We start from the raw sequence: 17,375 nt of genomic DNA on the forward strand, positions 1-17,375 counted from the left end.
GGAAATGAGATCAGCCTCTAGAATCTACACAAATAAGCAAGAATTAAAGTGAAAAGAGCTTTTCCCTAAGGGTATCTGTGCACTTTCATTTATAGTCTCCAGCAGAAAGAAGAACTGGGAAGGCATGTCAAATAAAAATATTTCAACATATCAGTTTAACATTTCTGAAATTAAAAAAAAAAAAAAGGGCGGGAGGAGATTCCTGAAAAATCCCTTCATCAACACAGGCAGAATTTTACACAAGGGAATAGCTCTTCTGGTGTTTAACAGGACTGGTCCTGTGGATGAGGTTCAGAGGATTGCCTCTTTTTTTGGCTGAAAGTCACTCACGTTTTACCCTGAACAGTTTGCTACTCTATAGCCAGAGTAGCAAGATCTACAGTAAAAATCATGGGATTTACATAGTTTTCATTTACTATTATCTAATCGTACCACACAGAATTCAAAGAATGCAGCAGTCTGTTGGATGAGGAGACTGAACTGAATGAGGCTTTAACACTGGCTTTTCACAAGACCACTTTTAACCCTTGAATTGCAATCCTTCAGCTGCAGTGAGAATAATTTTGCAAACAGTGAACACTCCTGAAACAACATGACAGAAAAAATAAAGTGGCTATTTAACTTGCTTATGGCTATAATATGGACATCAGCAATTGAATCTCTGAAATAAACTCCTAGAAAAGCTAGGACTTGAAACCTTCTGTGGACCCTGGTTCTATTTTCTTGGACTTGTGTTATAGTAAGGTCTATTAACTGCAGATTATTAGTGGTTGATGTACCACCATACAAGCAATACCAAAATTAATTAAATACTAGTTTCATGCCCCAGTTTCCTGCTATACTGTGTTTCAGTGTGACCTGGCTCAGCTCCATGTTCGCCCAGTGTCGTGATAGTTCTACCCAGTTTATCCCCCAGCTGCACAGCCTCACATGAGCAACAGAAGGGGGTTTAAATTCCAGTGTCTGTGCACGAGCGCTTCACACATATACACCCTCTCTTCCCTTACTGCTTTCCCAGGAGACAGACAGAGGAAATCTGTGCACTCTGAAGGAGGGCACAGTGGGAACTAGATAGGGGAAAAAGAATAAAAAGGAAAAAAAAAAAAAGGCTTCACAGAGAGAAAGATCCTCTTCTTTGGGAGGAAGCGAAGGCTCATTATTCAGCAAGTGCTAGCCTACTATTGCAAATCTAATGACAGAGGTCCAAAACCTTAATCTAGAACCTTACATTTCTTTATTAAATCACAGAGTAAGATATATCTCCCATGTCCTCAGCAGAGGAAAACTCCAAAATCAAGTCTCCCAGAGGGGCTGATTCTTTGAAGCTTCTTGGGGATAACACATGGAACACGTCCGCCAAGCAAGTGAATGCCAGCATTTCTGTGAGCAAGGGTTCAAGTTCAGACTTGCTGATCACTATGTATGTCCCAAGTGCAGTTCAGGTGCATGTAGAAACCTCAGATACAGCTTACTGTATAGTTTGTATCAGAGTACAAATGTTTCAGATATTAGATCTAAAAATACCTCAAGTGAAGGAACTCCTTTATTCACTGGCTGTGGGTATTCCCTAAGAAGTCGTTCCTCATCCAAAAACTTCCCATCTCTGCCATTGCTTGCAGGCTGGAACAGTCCGTAATTCAGGACATCTTTCAAACTCTGATTCAAAGTGCACAAAATCCGTTGCTTTGCAACCCACACTGAAGCTTCTGGGTTAAATCTAATGCACTTCTGCAAAGCGAAATTATTTAAAAAGTAATTAAAGAAAAAAAAACATTTAAATAGTATCTTACATTCTAAAATTTACAAATGTCATAAATATACACACAGATACACAATAAACCCACAAATTCCATGACAAAACATACACCAGCAGGACTACATTTCAGTCGCACATTCCTCTATAATAACTAATGCACAAGTACTGTGAAAACACAGGACGTCTCAAGTCATTCCACAAACATCAGGGATTATATGCTTCTTCAGAGAAGGAACACCTTCACGGCAAACCTGTTTGAAAAGCCAAGTGAAAGGGATGTTACAAGATGTTTTAACCGTCCACTTGACTCTAGGCTGTTCTGACAACCAGTCTGATCCACAACAATTTCACACAAAAAAACCAAAGCAGTATTCAGGCAAGAATTCTACCTCGTTTTAAGCTACATTTACCTTAGGGTAACTTTATGGGAGGAACTATACAATGTGAAGCACCAGAACAGGTGAAAACCTTGAAAATCCTTTCCAGTTCTCTCCTCCTTACCAAGCTGGAATTTAGGAATTTAAGAAAATTAGGAATTTCGCAACTGCGCACTTCGCAGTCACTGGCTACGAGCAGATGGCAATGCCTAGAAACCAACTTGTTGCCTCTGACATGCATTACGAACGCACGGTGTTGCCGACTCGCCCCATACCGGGCCACGAGAAGGGCTCGTACCAAGCTGCCACAGCAGAGCTACAGCACAAGAGCCCCTTCTTTGCCCGCTCAAAAGGACGTCCCCTTCCCCGCACAATTCAGCACAGGGTGCAGGGATCGCACATGGGCCAAAGAAAAATGTTAACGGATATATCTTTTTTATCAGTACACTTCCATGACTGTAGCTGGAATTCTGGCTATGGTAATAATAAATAAAATTCACTTTACCCACAGCTGCTTCTGCCGTGCGCACCTCTGCATTACCTGTTGGCATCTTTTTAAAGTCCCAAGGCCATCCATAAGAAAATGGTTACAGTTTGTCTTTTAGAACTAAACATATTCATCCCGGCAAGTTCTGCATACCTCTGAAAGTAATCTCTGATCTCATATACACAAATCAAATAACAAATTCGTTTAATATTTTAATCCTGAATTTTGAAGAGCAAATTCTAAGTCACAATATTTTATGTATTCACAGCGCCTTCTTGACTGTTTTGATATTACGTGGCAAAAATTCCAGAAAGTACAGCCAGGACATGAAGGATTTTCAATTTACAACTGCTTTTAACTGAGCAAACACTACAGTTAACCGGTCCTCAGTATATATTCACTTTGTCAAAGCAGAGAGGACCACCCGGTTTTGGGTATCGCAACGTACTGAAGCTGAGGAGTCAGGCTGTGTTTCTGTGAATTAATCCAGAGAGATGAAGACTATCAGCAGACCCTGATACTAAGACGTCCTCTACTCACCGGTGGTGGCTAGTGCCACCGAAGCTGCCCTGATAGCATCTCACAGGGCTCTGCCCAGCTCCACCGCGCCTGGGCATGAATTATTAAAAATTCCCGCTTGGTTTGTCTTTCGCCAGTTCCTGCAAAAACTGCCCTTTTTCAGATATGGCTCAAGTACTGACGTTAAGGCATTTCGGGGTATGTAAGGGAAGAGGGATAAAACTTTCATTGCGACGTGCTCAGGTGATGCTCTGGCCTAGGAAATAACAGATAGCTTTAACCCTGGACAGTCTTAGATATAAAGATGTAACCAGAGGAGATACTAGATTTTGTCACAAATAACGTTGGCTAGGAAGCAGTTTTCATTCCCCTTCTTACATATTTTACATTTCAAGGTGTTTTGTGAAAAGTTGGGGGTTTTTAAATGGTGGAGGGAAGGAGAGAGGGAGACAGAAAGAACATGACAAACAGTATTTTTGTTCCTGGGCAGCCCGGCAGCTCAGGTGCTGACTCAGCGGCAAGGGCAAACCGTTTTATAACCCTGTGTTCCTCCAGCTCCGAACCTCGCTTGCCCCACGACTCTCGCATGGATTTAAACTTCAATACAAAGTTCAGATTCAAAGACCAGCAGTTTTCAGCAACTCTAAAAATTGCCAGTTAGGATGTAAGTTCTGAGCTTAACCCCTACGTGCTGTATCACTATGCAGTGACTTGGCATTATCCACACATCCTAAAAGATTATAAAAAATGCTATTAAAAAGGGAAGAAGCAAAGATAATTTTGAAATTACATGATTTTTTTTTTCCCCAGGAAAGTCTTCCTTATATGAAACTCTTACATGAAACAAATTATTTTTTCACTTGTGTGACACTTCTCTTATTTTAATCATACAAAACACTGACTTGTGATCGCAGTTTCATTAAGCCTGCTTTTCTTTAATGCACCTTGAGAATTCAACATGTTCCATTTTGTTCAGTCTGTTCTTGATTGCATGCAAATATTGCAGATAATGGTGCGTATTTCTAATTCTCAAAGATTTGCTAAATTGGCAAACATAAATAATTTCAAATTTCTTCAGAACAGATTTCAATGGAAAAGAAATCTTTCTACAGTGTTTATGCACATTGCATCAGTAATGCGCAATATTTATCTTCTGAAATAATTTGCTTTCCGCAGGTCTGTTCATATGACGCATGAGGACAGGACATAATAGTTTAACCACCTTCACTGAAATGGCAGTGAGGAATTCTTTTTGTGCAGAAGGTTGAAGGCTTGTTTTAAACTGAGTTACCTGATAACTATACCACTATTGTATTTCTACCACACTAGCTACAACATTCTGGAGTCCTCAATGGCAGAATAAATACGGAAACACTTTGAAAGTAGTAATTTCATAAACTAATTTATTCACAGCCCTAGCTTTTCTAGTGATTCACAAGAAAAAAAAGTGCACTTATTTTAATAAATTATGATCCCATTAGTAATTTACAATAATGAATTAAGATCAATGATGTAAAAAGCAAATCAATAACTGATCAATTGTTTCCTACCAAAATTTCTCAGACTCGGATAAGTGAAACAAGTGAGAAAAGTGATTCTTTATGCTTCCCCCGAAGCCAGGCAGGACAGAGAGGGAGGCTGTTACCACTCTCAGAGACAGCTGCTGAACAGAAGGATAAGAAGGGACCACTGAAGTGCTGCACAAGGTGTATTTTAGATCAGTCTGCCCCTGGAACGCCTCCCCTGTGCCGTCTCCCTGTCTCTCTGGCAGCCCTCCCAACACAGCGACCACCACAGTCATCATCTCTATCGTGTAGGCTACTGCCATGCTTTCGACCTGAGAAAACGTCGGCTGAATCACAGCAGAATCTACACACAAATTGCTGTAGTTATGAAATAAGTAAGAATTCACTAGATGCACATGGTGTGGTGACCACAAGGAAATGAGACAGTAACTGAGTCAAAAAAGATGGACAACTTTTTCCAATCTTCAATGACTTATTATTAAGAAAAAAAAACATATAAAAAAATAGGGATAGATGAGTGGCAAATAACTACAGAAACATATATGAAACATAAATCTATTTTGCATTGACAGATGTGGGACCTATTCTTTCCACCCTTTTTGTTGCATCCCAAGACCAGATAAAATGCGATAGTTTGTCTTGAAGGCTAGCTATACACACTATAAAAATTGCAACACTTCTTTCAAATAAGAACCAAAAAAGGAGGCCTGACTGGCTCAAAAACACTGTCAAAACCACACTAGGCCGCTCAAAATCCAAGTCTAGCTGCAAGATAGCACATCAACATTGGTTGCTGAAATGCGAGACTTGTGGTTTTGATATTAAAGCTCTTTGGATGATGAGACACATGGTCAATTATAATCTTGTATTCCCGCATATGGGTGAGACTAAGTCACTAAGTGCAACATAAGAACCAAAAGCAAGGCAAAAATATAGCTCACCTGCTCCAGCTAAAGGAAAGATATTAATTCAATAACGTTCATGATACAGAATCTCTGAGGAATAATATTTCTCAGTTCAAAATCTATCAACCAACACATCTTTTACATCAGACTCACAAAGCTGTCAATCACAAAGAACTGCTCTGCGACAGAGGAACCATGACAGTTTGTACAGCTGCCTCCAAAATGTGCTTGTCAGAATATCAAAATACAAGTTATTCATTTCAATATGAGACTTTAATATTAAAGACGCGACAACCGAAAAGTGGAAAATGCAAATGAGAGTTTGGTATCATGAAAAAAATTGAGCAAGTCACTCATTTTGATTTGTGCTCGGTGGTCAACGTAATTCTTGGAGGCACTGCTTTCCTTCATCAAAATGCATTCAGAAAACACAGAAATCATGAGATGAAAAGTCAAAAAAAAGTCTGTCCACACCGTCATCAGCTGGCAAGTCAGATCACCTGTCAGATCAAGGGCATAAGAACAGACCTCAGCAGCACCCACAATGTTTCCATCGTCAAACTGAAGATAAAAAGAAGGAAGATCAACTATAAACAGAAAGCAGCAGTGAACAATCAGTCACGGAGTGGATTACAGAAGAATACTTGTGAAAAGTTGCAAAGGAAAACCTGCAATAGATCTGAGGCAGTGGATGGCAGTACAGACTGGACACAAGTAAAAATGGAGGCATCTTAAGCAAAAATGTGACTCAAGCTGCAGCTGTGACAACCGGGTTCCTATCTTCATACGATAAAAATTGCACAAACTAAACAAGTGTTTTATCTAAGACAGAAAAGCACTAAAGGAAGATATTCTTAATCCTAAAGGCCAGTGAATATTGGGAAAAGGAAAGAAAGGATACAAAAGTATAAGAAGCAATGCAGAAGTGGAAAACCAAAAAGTAGCTACAACTTAAGCTGTTGCTCTACCAAACTGCCACTTACTAAACAATATTTTGCGTGGAAAGTCCACTATATAAAAAAACAGGCGAGGGGGAAGTCAGTAAATGCTTCTTACTGGAGTGGAGCAGCAAAACAGATGGGCAGAAAGCATTTCAGAGAAGTCTTCAGCTGACCCAATCCCATCTCAGCATCAGAATTTAATAAAACAGATGAATCTGAGCATTTTGATTTTAAACATAACCCAGAGGGAGCATGGATAGTATAGGCCACTATACTATCCATGTATAGGAGTATAGGACAAAACAAAAGAGCGGAACAACTACCATGTGTTGATAATAAAATGATGAAAACATTCCTTAAAACAATTGGCTGGTATATCTGTTCTTGATGTCTGGGAAAAAGAGCAATTCCAAGCACAAAATATTGGACATCAATGTCAGAGTATCACGCAAAGGAGATTTTCTTGACAACATCTACTGGAGAAGAACCAGACTCCTTCCAGTTACAGGCAGAATCACTTGTGATATGTTCCTACCTGGGCTGAAAGGAAATGGATACTATAAGACTTACCCTGGGTTAAGACCAAAAAGGCCCAGGGAGAGGTCAGATATGCCAGGCATCACAGAGGAAAGCGCAGACACGTTAGTTCACCCAGTTTTCCATGTCCAAAAGATATTCGACGCCATGCGCAGACGTGATTGCCTTTAGGCACAAGGTAGGCAGTTGCCTTGGGCAGCAAACTGCTGGGTGCTGTTGACTGTCAACTTTGCTTACCAAGGAGGAAAGATGCAGATCTGCCACTAACCAGTGCTGCTGACAGCATGACACTGAACATTGCTGCCCTGGGGATGGAGCATCCTCACGTTAAGGGCAAACATAACTGAATATTACCCAAGTTGCCAAGAAACTCTGCAGCACTATTGCAAAGACAGGAGGAACAAGGCAGTTACTGTCATTTCCACCTCAAGAAATAGTAGGGGTCATCGTCAAGCCAGAGCCCTCTGGGATGGATGCACCACGAATAAGCTTCTGGTCAAAAGAGATCACACATATGTCCTACCTCCATAAAGGATCTATTAAAGCTAAGCCTCCTGGCTTATTAAATCAAGAAATGTTGGATAATACAGCTTTTTTACCCCCTCTCCTATGCACATCTGTTGTGACTATGGAGGGCTTTCTATGCTCTCCATTCCTTCAGTAATTTTACTGAGCTCACGAAATCTTTCAGTCACTCATTTCAATATTCCCCACCCTCACGTGCCTGGGATGACACTTGCTTGAACACAGATGATGCACAAAAGCAATAAGAAATTATTCTTTCTACAAAATGTTGTTTCAATACATTGGATTATCAACTGAACTGCAGACACACAAAAAAATGATATAAGAACTGAAAAGTTAGTTTTCAGAAGAGCTTTGTATGAACTTGTCAAGGTTTACATTATCTTTAAAGTCTCAAATGAGAATAAAAGGGAAGCAAGACAAATTTCCTACAATGGGTCATAATTTGTAGTTTTCTATAGCAGCACATCTTACTTATGATGCTTGGTGCTTCTCTCCTATGCGCAATGAAATAAAGGCGATTTACACGACAGTCACTGCAGTTGAGCAAACTTTTATTCCTTGTGAATTTAGCTAGGGGTTTAAAGCTTCCCAGTGGGTTGAGCTTTATCTAAAAACCATAATCTTGCTTTCTTTTAAACAAATATATTCTTGATCATACTTTCTAAAAAACAATAAAGAATAAAACCAAAAAAATTAATTATGCCATTTCATGCTCTTATGTTAAATTAATTATAATTATACAGCAAGTGGGGTGTATGTTGGATTTGGCTTGTAGCTATAACACAGCTCATGAATGATGATCTTCTCCAAGCTTTGCTACACTACATTTAAGCTATCAGCCTTCCTGTTTGCAAAACAGAATCCAGATTTCACTTTTCTGTACAAGAGACTGTGGGATGATGAATTAGATCAGAAATAGATTATCTGCTATAGAACTGTTTAAAACAATGGAGTTACTTTTCATTAAGAGTTTATTGAAAAGGAAAAAAATGCAAGCAGTAAAGCAATAAAAATGAAGAAATAAAACACAAAACCTAAAATATTTTTTGGTTCACTTCATTTCCTGCACAAAATAAATTTAAAAAAAAATTGTTTCAATAATGTTAATAAATAACTTATTAGTCTGAAAAATAGAGTAATGAAATGAGAGGGCTTCAGGGGGCTAACATCTCACTGTTTTTAACAGCAGAGTAAACCTAGCAAGTAAAGCTAATCTTTCCATTTTACTGGATCTCTCCATTGAGCACTGAATACAGTCAAAGATATAGCAAGCTGGTAGGAACATCAATAAAACCCTAACCACATCAAGTTAGTCCTCTGTCAAGACAAGCTCTTCAGTACAGGCAAAATCCTTTTAAATTTAAGAGGTACGACAGTGGATTTCAGTATTACAGTCAATACTGAAATGAAAGACCCAAGGTGATGACTGCTTCAGCCAAGATTTAATAAAAATCCTGCGTGTGGCTCACAGCAGCCTCAGTCCTGCTCTGCCCTCTGAAGCCTTCCTGTCCAGCTCTGGTCCCACAGCACTGATTCTTCATAGAGGTTCATCTCACACCATATAAATTAATGGAGTGGTACTGTAATTTCAGCAGGGACCAGCTCAATCGCCATCTAAAAGAAATTTTTAAGTACAAGAACTTAAGAGATACTGCTCCCAACTCCAATGCAGATTTCTCTGAGTTTCTGCTGCACTTTGTAGATTGGGCTTTAAAAAAAGAGCTCTACAACCACACCTGAGGCCACACTGTCAAAAGAGCTCTTCCCTGTCAGCCTTTAGACAGGCAATCTATATCATTCTAAAAATGAACTTAATTAAAAAGAAAGGAATAATTTCTTCTGAGATAGATCTTCAATGGCAGCACAGTATGATGTAGATCTTAAATGTCAGCACAGAGTGATGTATGTAGCACACATCCATAAAAAGAATGTGTTTTTATATCATCTTTGAAATGAAAAAAGTCTGATGCCTACCGTCACTGAAAAACCTGACAACAGCATTCAAGGAGGCCCAGGGTAATTTAGATAATTAATCACAAACTTGGACAGGTTGTGATTCTAGATAGAATCAGCACGTAACTCCCAAGACCTTACCCAGGATGAGATTGTCATTCCTTTTGTAGCACTTGTGGAGGACAATGATTCTTTCACTTACAAAGTTACAACAGCAAACATTTCCAGCTTTATGCTCTTACATTCCAGACATTGAATTTTACACATTCAGCCATAAAAGAAACACAACTTATAGTTCCCTGTGAGAAAGAGTGAGGAATTTGGACTGTACATTTCTAACATGTAAGGAACATCCAAGATTTTTTCTTAATTAACTCAATCAGACTTTTCTAACAAATGAAAAGTTTCTTCAATTCTTTCTGTAAGATGGGAGAGATTAAATCTTTTGTTGAAAAGTCCCTACTTTCATCCAATAGAGTCAGGGGTGTAAGATACAGCCATAGGTCCACAAGTTAGCTTGCAAATGACTCCTCTAGGAAAATCAGAAAAGGTTCCTTTTATCCTCTCTGATATGTTTCCAGTATAAGTAGTTAGGAGGTGGGAGAGGATAGAACAGTAATCTCATGTCGTCGTAAAAACGGTGGAACAGTTCAACGCCAGGCTTTATTCTTCCTCCAAACTGAGTGTGTTGATTTCTCTGGGTGGAAGCCTGAGAAACAACACCATGTAGTAAAGGTATAGCAGCAAAGGAGGAAGGAAAAATTTATTTCTGCTTCTCTTTCCTCACCTTTATGCTGTAAAAGCCACCAGCTATCTAACAAGGATATATTTTTGTGGGAGGATGACAGAGAAAGGCAACTAATATGGTAAAGAGAAAGAGAGAATTTGATGATCTCCCGCCAGACCCCAGCCTAGTGTCAATCACAAACTATCTCATGAAAAGAGAAACTAGAGAAGACAATGGCATTCTACAGGTACGAGGCTTTCGTAGAGACAACATGTGATTTTGGGGTTCATCCCTCACCTGCTGATGAGATTTTAGATGCCTAATTCTCTCTCTCCTACCCAAACACCTCTGAATGCAAATCAGACAGGTGTTTTGCTTTATGATCACAGCTTTCATCAAGTTAACATACTGAATACACTCTCCTGGATGGGATGCCTTTAATTTAGGCAATCAGTCAGGCATACCACTGGGGCAAAAAATGTAGACATTAAAAGAAAACAGGACATAAATTTTGCCTGTAATTTGTTAAAAGACTGTAAGAAAATAGAACAGATCTACTGTAGATTGAAGCCAGCAAAGCTAATTTGTTTTGTTTTGTTTTTATTGTAATGCAACATCCCTTACCGTTTGCTGCAGATCAGGAATTATAATTCGAATCACTAATGTGTTGCTCTGACTGTCTTCCATTCTGCTGCTTGGCTTTTCTGCAGTTGCTCTAATTGTGTCATAAATAGTTTCTTCTTTGGAGCTGTCTGATTCAGATTCAACAGAATAGTCAGAAAAGCTTTGTGCCATTTCATCTTCACTTGATGTTGGGCTACGAGGCATGTTCAAGTTTTTTTATCCTGCCAACACAAAGGAGAAAGAGAAAAAGATAAGTTATAGTTGAAGTCTTAAAAATGAATCAGCCACAAGTTTTGTTTTCTTGCAAGTAACATGTATTTAACAATGAAGTTATATGTTTTATCCTCCTTTTATTTCCTCCTGTAACTTATGTGGGTATGCAGAGCATAATGGAAATAAAACTGGCTACCAATTTACTACAGAAGAGGAAGAAGGACAGGAGAAGGAAAAAGAGTAATAAAAAGGAAGATGGGTGTGCCTGGGAAGAAAGGTCAACCTCCCAGAGGATCCAGGAAACCCCAGCGTAATTACCAGGTTCTCTGCTGAACAGCACTGTTCTAAACTGTGCTTAGAACTAGATCTGGCTTTGAAAGCTACTTCTCACAGTACAAAAAGACATTTCAGGAAATTAATACAGGTGCTAAACTAACATCATCCTGTACATCGAAAAACTGTACTTCGATAATTGACAGTATTTTAAAATACCAGAATCAACCAAAAAATGAAATACTACAGGGAGCCAGACAGATGCAGATGCTGCTTTGTGGTTTGTGGCTCATACGACACCCTTTAGTACCAACACTACCAAAATCTTTCTATTGAACATGCTCAAATACAGATTTTAGAAATGTTTTTAATCTGTGGTATAGATTAGGCCAAAATGAAAGTAATGTTTATTCCAACGTAAGGACATTTGTATTCAGAAGTCTCACAGTAGGAAGAGCAGAACATTTTCCTTCTGGCTTTTTCCAACTACAGCAGTAGAAGACTTATTTTGCCGCACTCACTAAAAGCTTCTTCAGCAAATGAAAATTGCTATTCTATCAAAAGATGGGGAAAACAATTTATACTAGAAAAAATTGAAAATACCACCATAAATTTTGCAGTGCTCTGTACCATATACTTTTCCAGTTTTCAGAGGCCAGAAAAACATAAACATTATTTTTCATATTTTCAATAAGAAACCTCCCAAGACAACTTCTCTGCTTTTTAATTTTAAAAAATCCTCAGTTAAAAGAAAAAAAAGAAGAAAAACAACCACCAATTTCACTGTCAGCCTACATTAAAAAATGACACTAAAGCACAGTGAGTGAACTAACTTTACCAAGGTCACTTATATACCAGGTGACTGTACTGAGATATCCAAATGTATGTTTTCTATAATGGTCTGACAGTCGGTTCCCCCAAAGTAAACACAATCAAACAACAGCTGAGACTAATAGAACATTTTTTATTGCCGTGTTTCACAATTTAATTTGAGCCAACTAAATATCACAACCAGATTATTCATTCCTCTTCGTCGTCCAGTCATTCATACCACAGTGATTACAAAGCAGGCATAAAAGGCTACTGCTGTAATTGAGCATTTTAAGGTGACCGTATGTCGGAGCCAGCATTCACACCAGAGGACAGGCAGCGGCCAGGCAGACCTAAAGCTTGAGGTCAAGGTGCATCACACACCCACATCATCAAGTCTTATGTTATTTCTGATGAAGGACAATTCCAGTGTTATTACCCTCAGCTATAATTACTAATGAAGACAAAAACAGTGCATTCAAAAATCTGAAGGCATGCCAGTTCACAGCAGCTTAATGCAAGGCTCGATTTACAAAAGAAAACTCTTCAGGGAGTATTTCATTTTTTTACTGCTTCACTGAACTGTAGATTAATGCTGCTCTCCAAAGCACCTTAACTCAATAAAGAGCATAAACATTTCAATGGCTTCCTTATTCATCTACCAATGCTAAATCACGTGAAGCCAAAATATTGCGGGTCGATACACAGTGTGTAAGAGCACAAGAGGTAGAGGCCCGTGAGGGTGAGGAGAAAGACATTAAGACCATCACACGGTTTGTCTCTCCCTAAAGCCATTTGAGACCGCAGTATGTTCCAGGGCAATGGATTCAACTCCTGACAGAGAGCAGTAAACTGCAGTTATGCAGCATAAAATAAAGAGCTGAATTAGGAAAAAAAACTCCCCAAGATTTTGGCAAGTGGCTTTTCATGCAAGAACTGCCCAGAAATATCTCATTATGGAATAGCAAAGGGAAATTACTAGCTGAAGAACCAACTCCCAAGTATCAGGCACTTAAGTTTAATAAATAGTGGGACAAAGAACTCCTTGGAGACGTATCAAGAAGGCACAAGTCAGCTAATTTTCTGGGATACAGATTAAAAAGAAAAAAAAAAATGCACAAGTAACCATGGAAAGGATAATGAGAGACTGTATCTACAGTGGAAAAAGAACAGAATCTATGCCCCACCAGCGCTATGGAGAAGCGGATCATTTAAATGTCCTTTTTTTTTTTTTTTTTTTTAAAAAACAAGACAATCTAACCACCGGAGAAACTAAATCAGTCCAGGTCCCAGTGTAGGCCAGATCTTGGCAGGGAGCAGAAGTCAAGCATGTCTCCCTAAATCTACAGATTTGTAAGATATCACAAACTTTCACCTTAGGACAACTTGGTGGTTTGGCTGTTAAGTTTCATGGAAATCGAAGAGGCCACCATCTGTGAACCAGAGATGCTCGCTGTCATAGCTCCCACAGGGGAATTGTTGTATTGTAGGAACTGCTTCAGTTTTGTCTCAGTGATATTCCAAAGACTTTTCCTCAACCAAAACTATTACCTCTGGAAAAGTAAGACAGGTTGCCTGGCTTACCTAGGCTTCTACAGCAGAAGAAAATACAGCATCCCAGGTTCCTAACTATCAGCTGGCAGTTCAGTGGTTCAAAAGGATGTTATATACCTAAAATATAGATCAGGTTTTGCTGATACGATTGTCTGGGATGACTTCTTTCGTTTTCTTAACACCGCAGCAGATCTTTGCTTCCTATAGTTAAGCTGATTGTATTTTGTAGCCGTATGACACATCAGTGGCTGCTTTCAGCACAGAGAAGTGCCGAGTGAAGAAATGTTTCTCTGTAAATAAATGAAAACAGATTTCCAAAGACCTTGGAAGTAAACTCACAATCGAAACTACCACCACAGCAGTCTTTGCTCCACCTCGTGCGCTCTGCCTGCGCGTCCAGTGCCCGCACCCCGCGCTCCCCAGGCGCTCTCCTCCCCTGGCCCCGGCGCATCCCTAACCGCGGGCTGAGCAAAGCGGGCACGAGCCGCGGCTGCTTAAACACCGCTTCGGAAACAGGAAGGCCATAAAACAGCTGGAAGATGAAAGAAAAAAAAAAAGGATGGCTATATGTTCACCCTTATTATTGTACTTTTCCCTCAGCACCTCTCCCTTTAGCTCTGCGGGAGCACTGGGATGTTTACTCTGCCCATACTCCACGGCTGTTGCTGGGTTCCATTTCTGAGGCTAGCAGGCCAGATGAAACAAGTTGACCTCAGATTGCTGCCTTCCCCTCACAGGTGCTGTTTTTAGATTTATTTTTCTTTTTGCCTCTGTCCAGCAAGTTCCACAAAATCTGCAGGAATTTCTTATCCTGCTCTTTGTTACCACCCCACCATCAAGAGGAGTTGAAAACAGCCTATGAATAAATTTAAAAAAAAAAAACATGGGCAAGTAGCATGACCATCTAACTGCTTTTTTCTAAAACAAACCAAAAAAAGACTAAGAACGTATTATAGAAGACTGGAATTAAAATAGTGCACAGGTTATAAAAAAAAATATTAAAAAATTATCAGTGCACAAATTATCAAAAAGAATTAGCAAAAAAATTCAACTACCAGAGCTCGCTCGCACTTTACTTGAATGGTGTGCTCCACTGTGCGCAAACTGACATGACAGGCGAAAAAAATAAGAGCAGCAACAGACTGATCCATTTTTTGGAGCCTTATGGGTGTCAAGCATCATATATGCTGAGGGGAGCCCTTATCGCTCTCTACAGCTACCTGAAAGGGGGTTGTGGCAAGGTGGGTGTTGGTCTCTTCTCCCAAGTAACTAGTGATAGGATGAGAGGAAATGGCCTCAAGTTGCGCCAGGGGAGGTTTAAACTAGATATTAAGAAAAATTTCTTTACTGAGAGTGGTCAAGCATTGGAACAGGCTGCCCAGGGAGGTGGTGGAGTCACCATCAGTGGAAGTGTTCAAAAAATGTGTGGACGTGGCACTTTGGGACATGGTTTAGTGGGCTTGGTGGTGTTGGGTTGACAGTTGGACTTGATGATCTTATACGTCTCTTCCAACATTAATGATTCTGTGATATGAAAATAATTTATTAAGTATATATGTTTATATTTATTTTTAACTATTTGAAATATTAGAAACTTGGTATTTACTAATGGGATTAAAATATCATTGATATGGACACATATTGGACAGGACATCTTCATTAAACACAGATGTATTGTAAGATACACGACACATTTCCCCACAGCAAAAATCATGTTTTTAAATCTTCAACTTAATTAGGGCTATGTGCAGTTTTGTTTATCCTGCAACAAAACAAACCCTCCTATCTAGCTTCATATTGATAAATATGGAACATAATGATACGTACACACACAAAAACCTATTTTAAATGATCTGTCCCGTATAAAGTCCCCTCCCTATTGTATCCTATGCCAGCACAAGCAAATATGGCCAGTGCAGGTGTGTTTGTCTGGTTGTCCTGGAGCAAACCCAACAGTCAATATATATCTGACCACCACCAAAAGCGAAGAGCTACATGCACAGAGATCCCGCGGAGCAACGCTGCGGCTGCGGCCAAGGCTGGCCGGGGTTTCTGCAGTGGGCAAGACCAACACATGGCGAGACGGAAGGGAATGCTGAGACTAACTTTTGGTAGGGAAATCGCGTTAAAGGACACGACTCCTCCTTCCCCGACCTGCGAGGTCTGGGGTTTGGTTCTGTTACTGTGGGAACACAGGCTAGGGTCTCACACGAGCGGCCGTTTCAGACTAATCGCAATAGTTACTTGTTCTCGCCTCTCAAATACAGCCGAGGCACACGCAGCAGATGTCTTGTCCAAGGCCAACAAGGCCAGGTCTGAGAGCAAGGTTTCGAATTCAAGGGTCACTGGCTCCTAGTCATGATAAGAACAATCTATTTTTATATAAACATTCGTTCGCACAGTAACAGTCCTGTTGCCTGCAGGGAGAAGTCCTCTCGACTGCTATCGCCAGATGAGTGAAAAATGTACCTGTGGGAATATCTCCAATACAGAGTCGGCATTGTTACAGTTTGAGTAATGCCATTAACCAGACTGTGAGAAAAATTTGTTGTTAGAATAACAGCAGCTGCTAAAAAGAGGTATTTAATTATTAACTTTGGAGAAAAACTATACAGGAACAGGATTTCCCTCTGTGTAAAACCTGCCAGAGCTCCTAACCCTTGGATTCTGCGGCTTTATTGGGGATTATATATATCAGTCCAATAACCAGCTTGCCAAGTTACTAAATTAAAACGCTGGAGAAGATCAAGCATTGTCTTTTCTAATTATATTAATATTAAAACAAAAATGCATTTCAGACAGAACTGAAGAGGGGGGGATGAAAACCCAGCGCACCATGCATTTCACACCTCACCACCCTTCTGCAGAAAAGGTTGCGTAGAAGAAAATCTGCATTGAAGACCGACTCCAACGGGCAATTTGCAACTTGAAGGATTCAATCTCCACTTCACACTCTTACTTTAAAGCTGGCAATAACCGACATCGCCTCCTGAAGGAGCGATCCCACCCTCCCTCACTCCCCAGACCACGCCACTCTTGTCCTCACGCTGCTCCAATCTCTGCCCTAACACGAACAGCGAAGCAGAACAAAGCATCGTTCCAGGTTAAACAGCAGATTTTTTTTTGTTTTGGGAGGTTAGTTTCAGCACCCGTCACGTCTCTGAACTGGATCGCTACGCAAATGTTTGCACAAGCAGCAGGAGGAAGATGGCAGAGGGCCAGCAGCAAACAGCCAGGGCATGAAAAGGGCAGATCCCCTCTTTCCAAAGGCAGTATTAATGCCTGCCAGCATGAAATGCATCTGAGACACCACTGCCGAAGTGACAGAAGTCTACATAAATATGTCCATCTGATTAACACCGACGAAAATCTCTTGATTATTAGTACCAAAATACCGTAACTCCGGACAGGACAGCTTACTGAAAGCCACTGGCAGTTCATCCAGGCAAATGCAAAACCTAAAAGAATACATCGACAAGACGAAAAACAGAAGGTGCGCAAGGAATGCTAACCAGCCCACAGCAAAGTCTCAGGGGAGACGAGGCACTCGGAGCTCTCTCTGTTCTCCCAGGCCCACCAGATGAGGAGACAGCCACGGCATCGATGCGACACCACAGGAAGCTGTGCCGCTCAGGCTCCAGTCCT

The 17,375-nt window shown here is 40.2% G+C and overlaps 1 protein-coding gene across 1 annotated transcript in view; it reads right to left on the minus strand.

Moving 5' to 3' along the window:
* SHANK2 (SH3 and multiple ankyrin repeat domains 2) overlaps nt 1–11,084 on the minus strand; it is a gene marked incomplete at both ends in the record, with an annotated part of 313,032 nt that extends 301,948 nt beyond the window's left edge. Inside the window, 2 exons of the mRNA XM_082000563.1 lie at nt 1,525–1,728; nt 10,881–11,084. Of these exons, the coding sequence (XP_081856689.1) occupies nt 1,525–1,728; nt 10,881–11,084 (408 nt within the window). The remainder of the gene's footprint in view (nt 1–1,524; nt 1,729–10,880) is intronic.
* Nucleotides 11,085–17,375: the final 6,291 nt, after the last annotated feature.

The sequence above is a fragment of the Phaethon aethereus genome (genome assembly GCF_964289735.1).
Source record: "Phaethon aethereus genome assembly, chromosome: 5".
Classification (NCBI taxonomy): Eukaryota; Metazoa; Chordata; class Aves; order Phaethontiformes; family Phaethontidae; genus Phaethon; species Phaethon aethereus.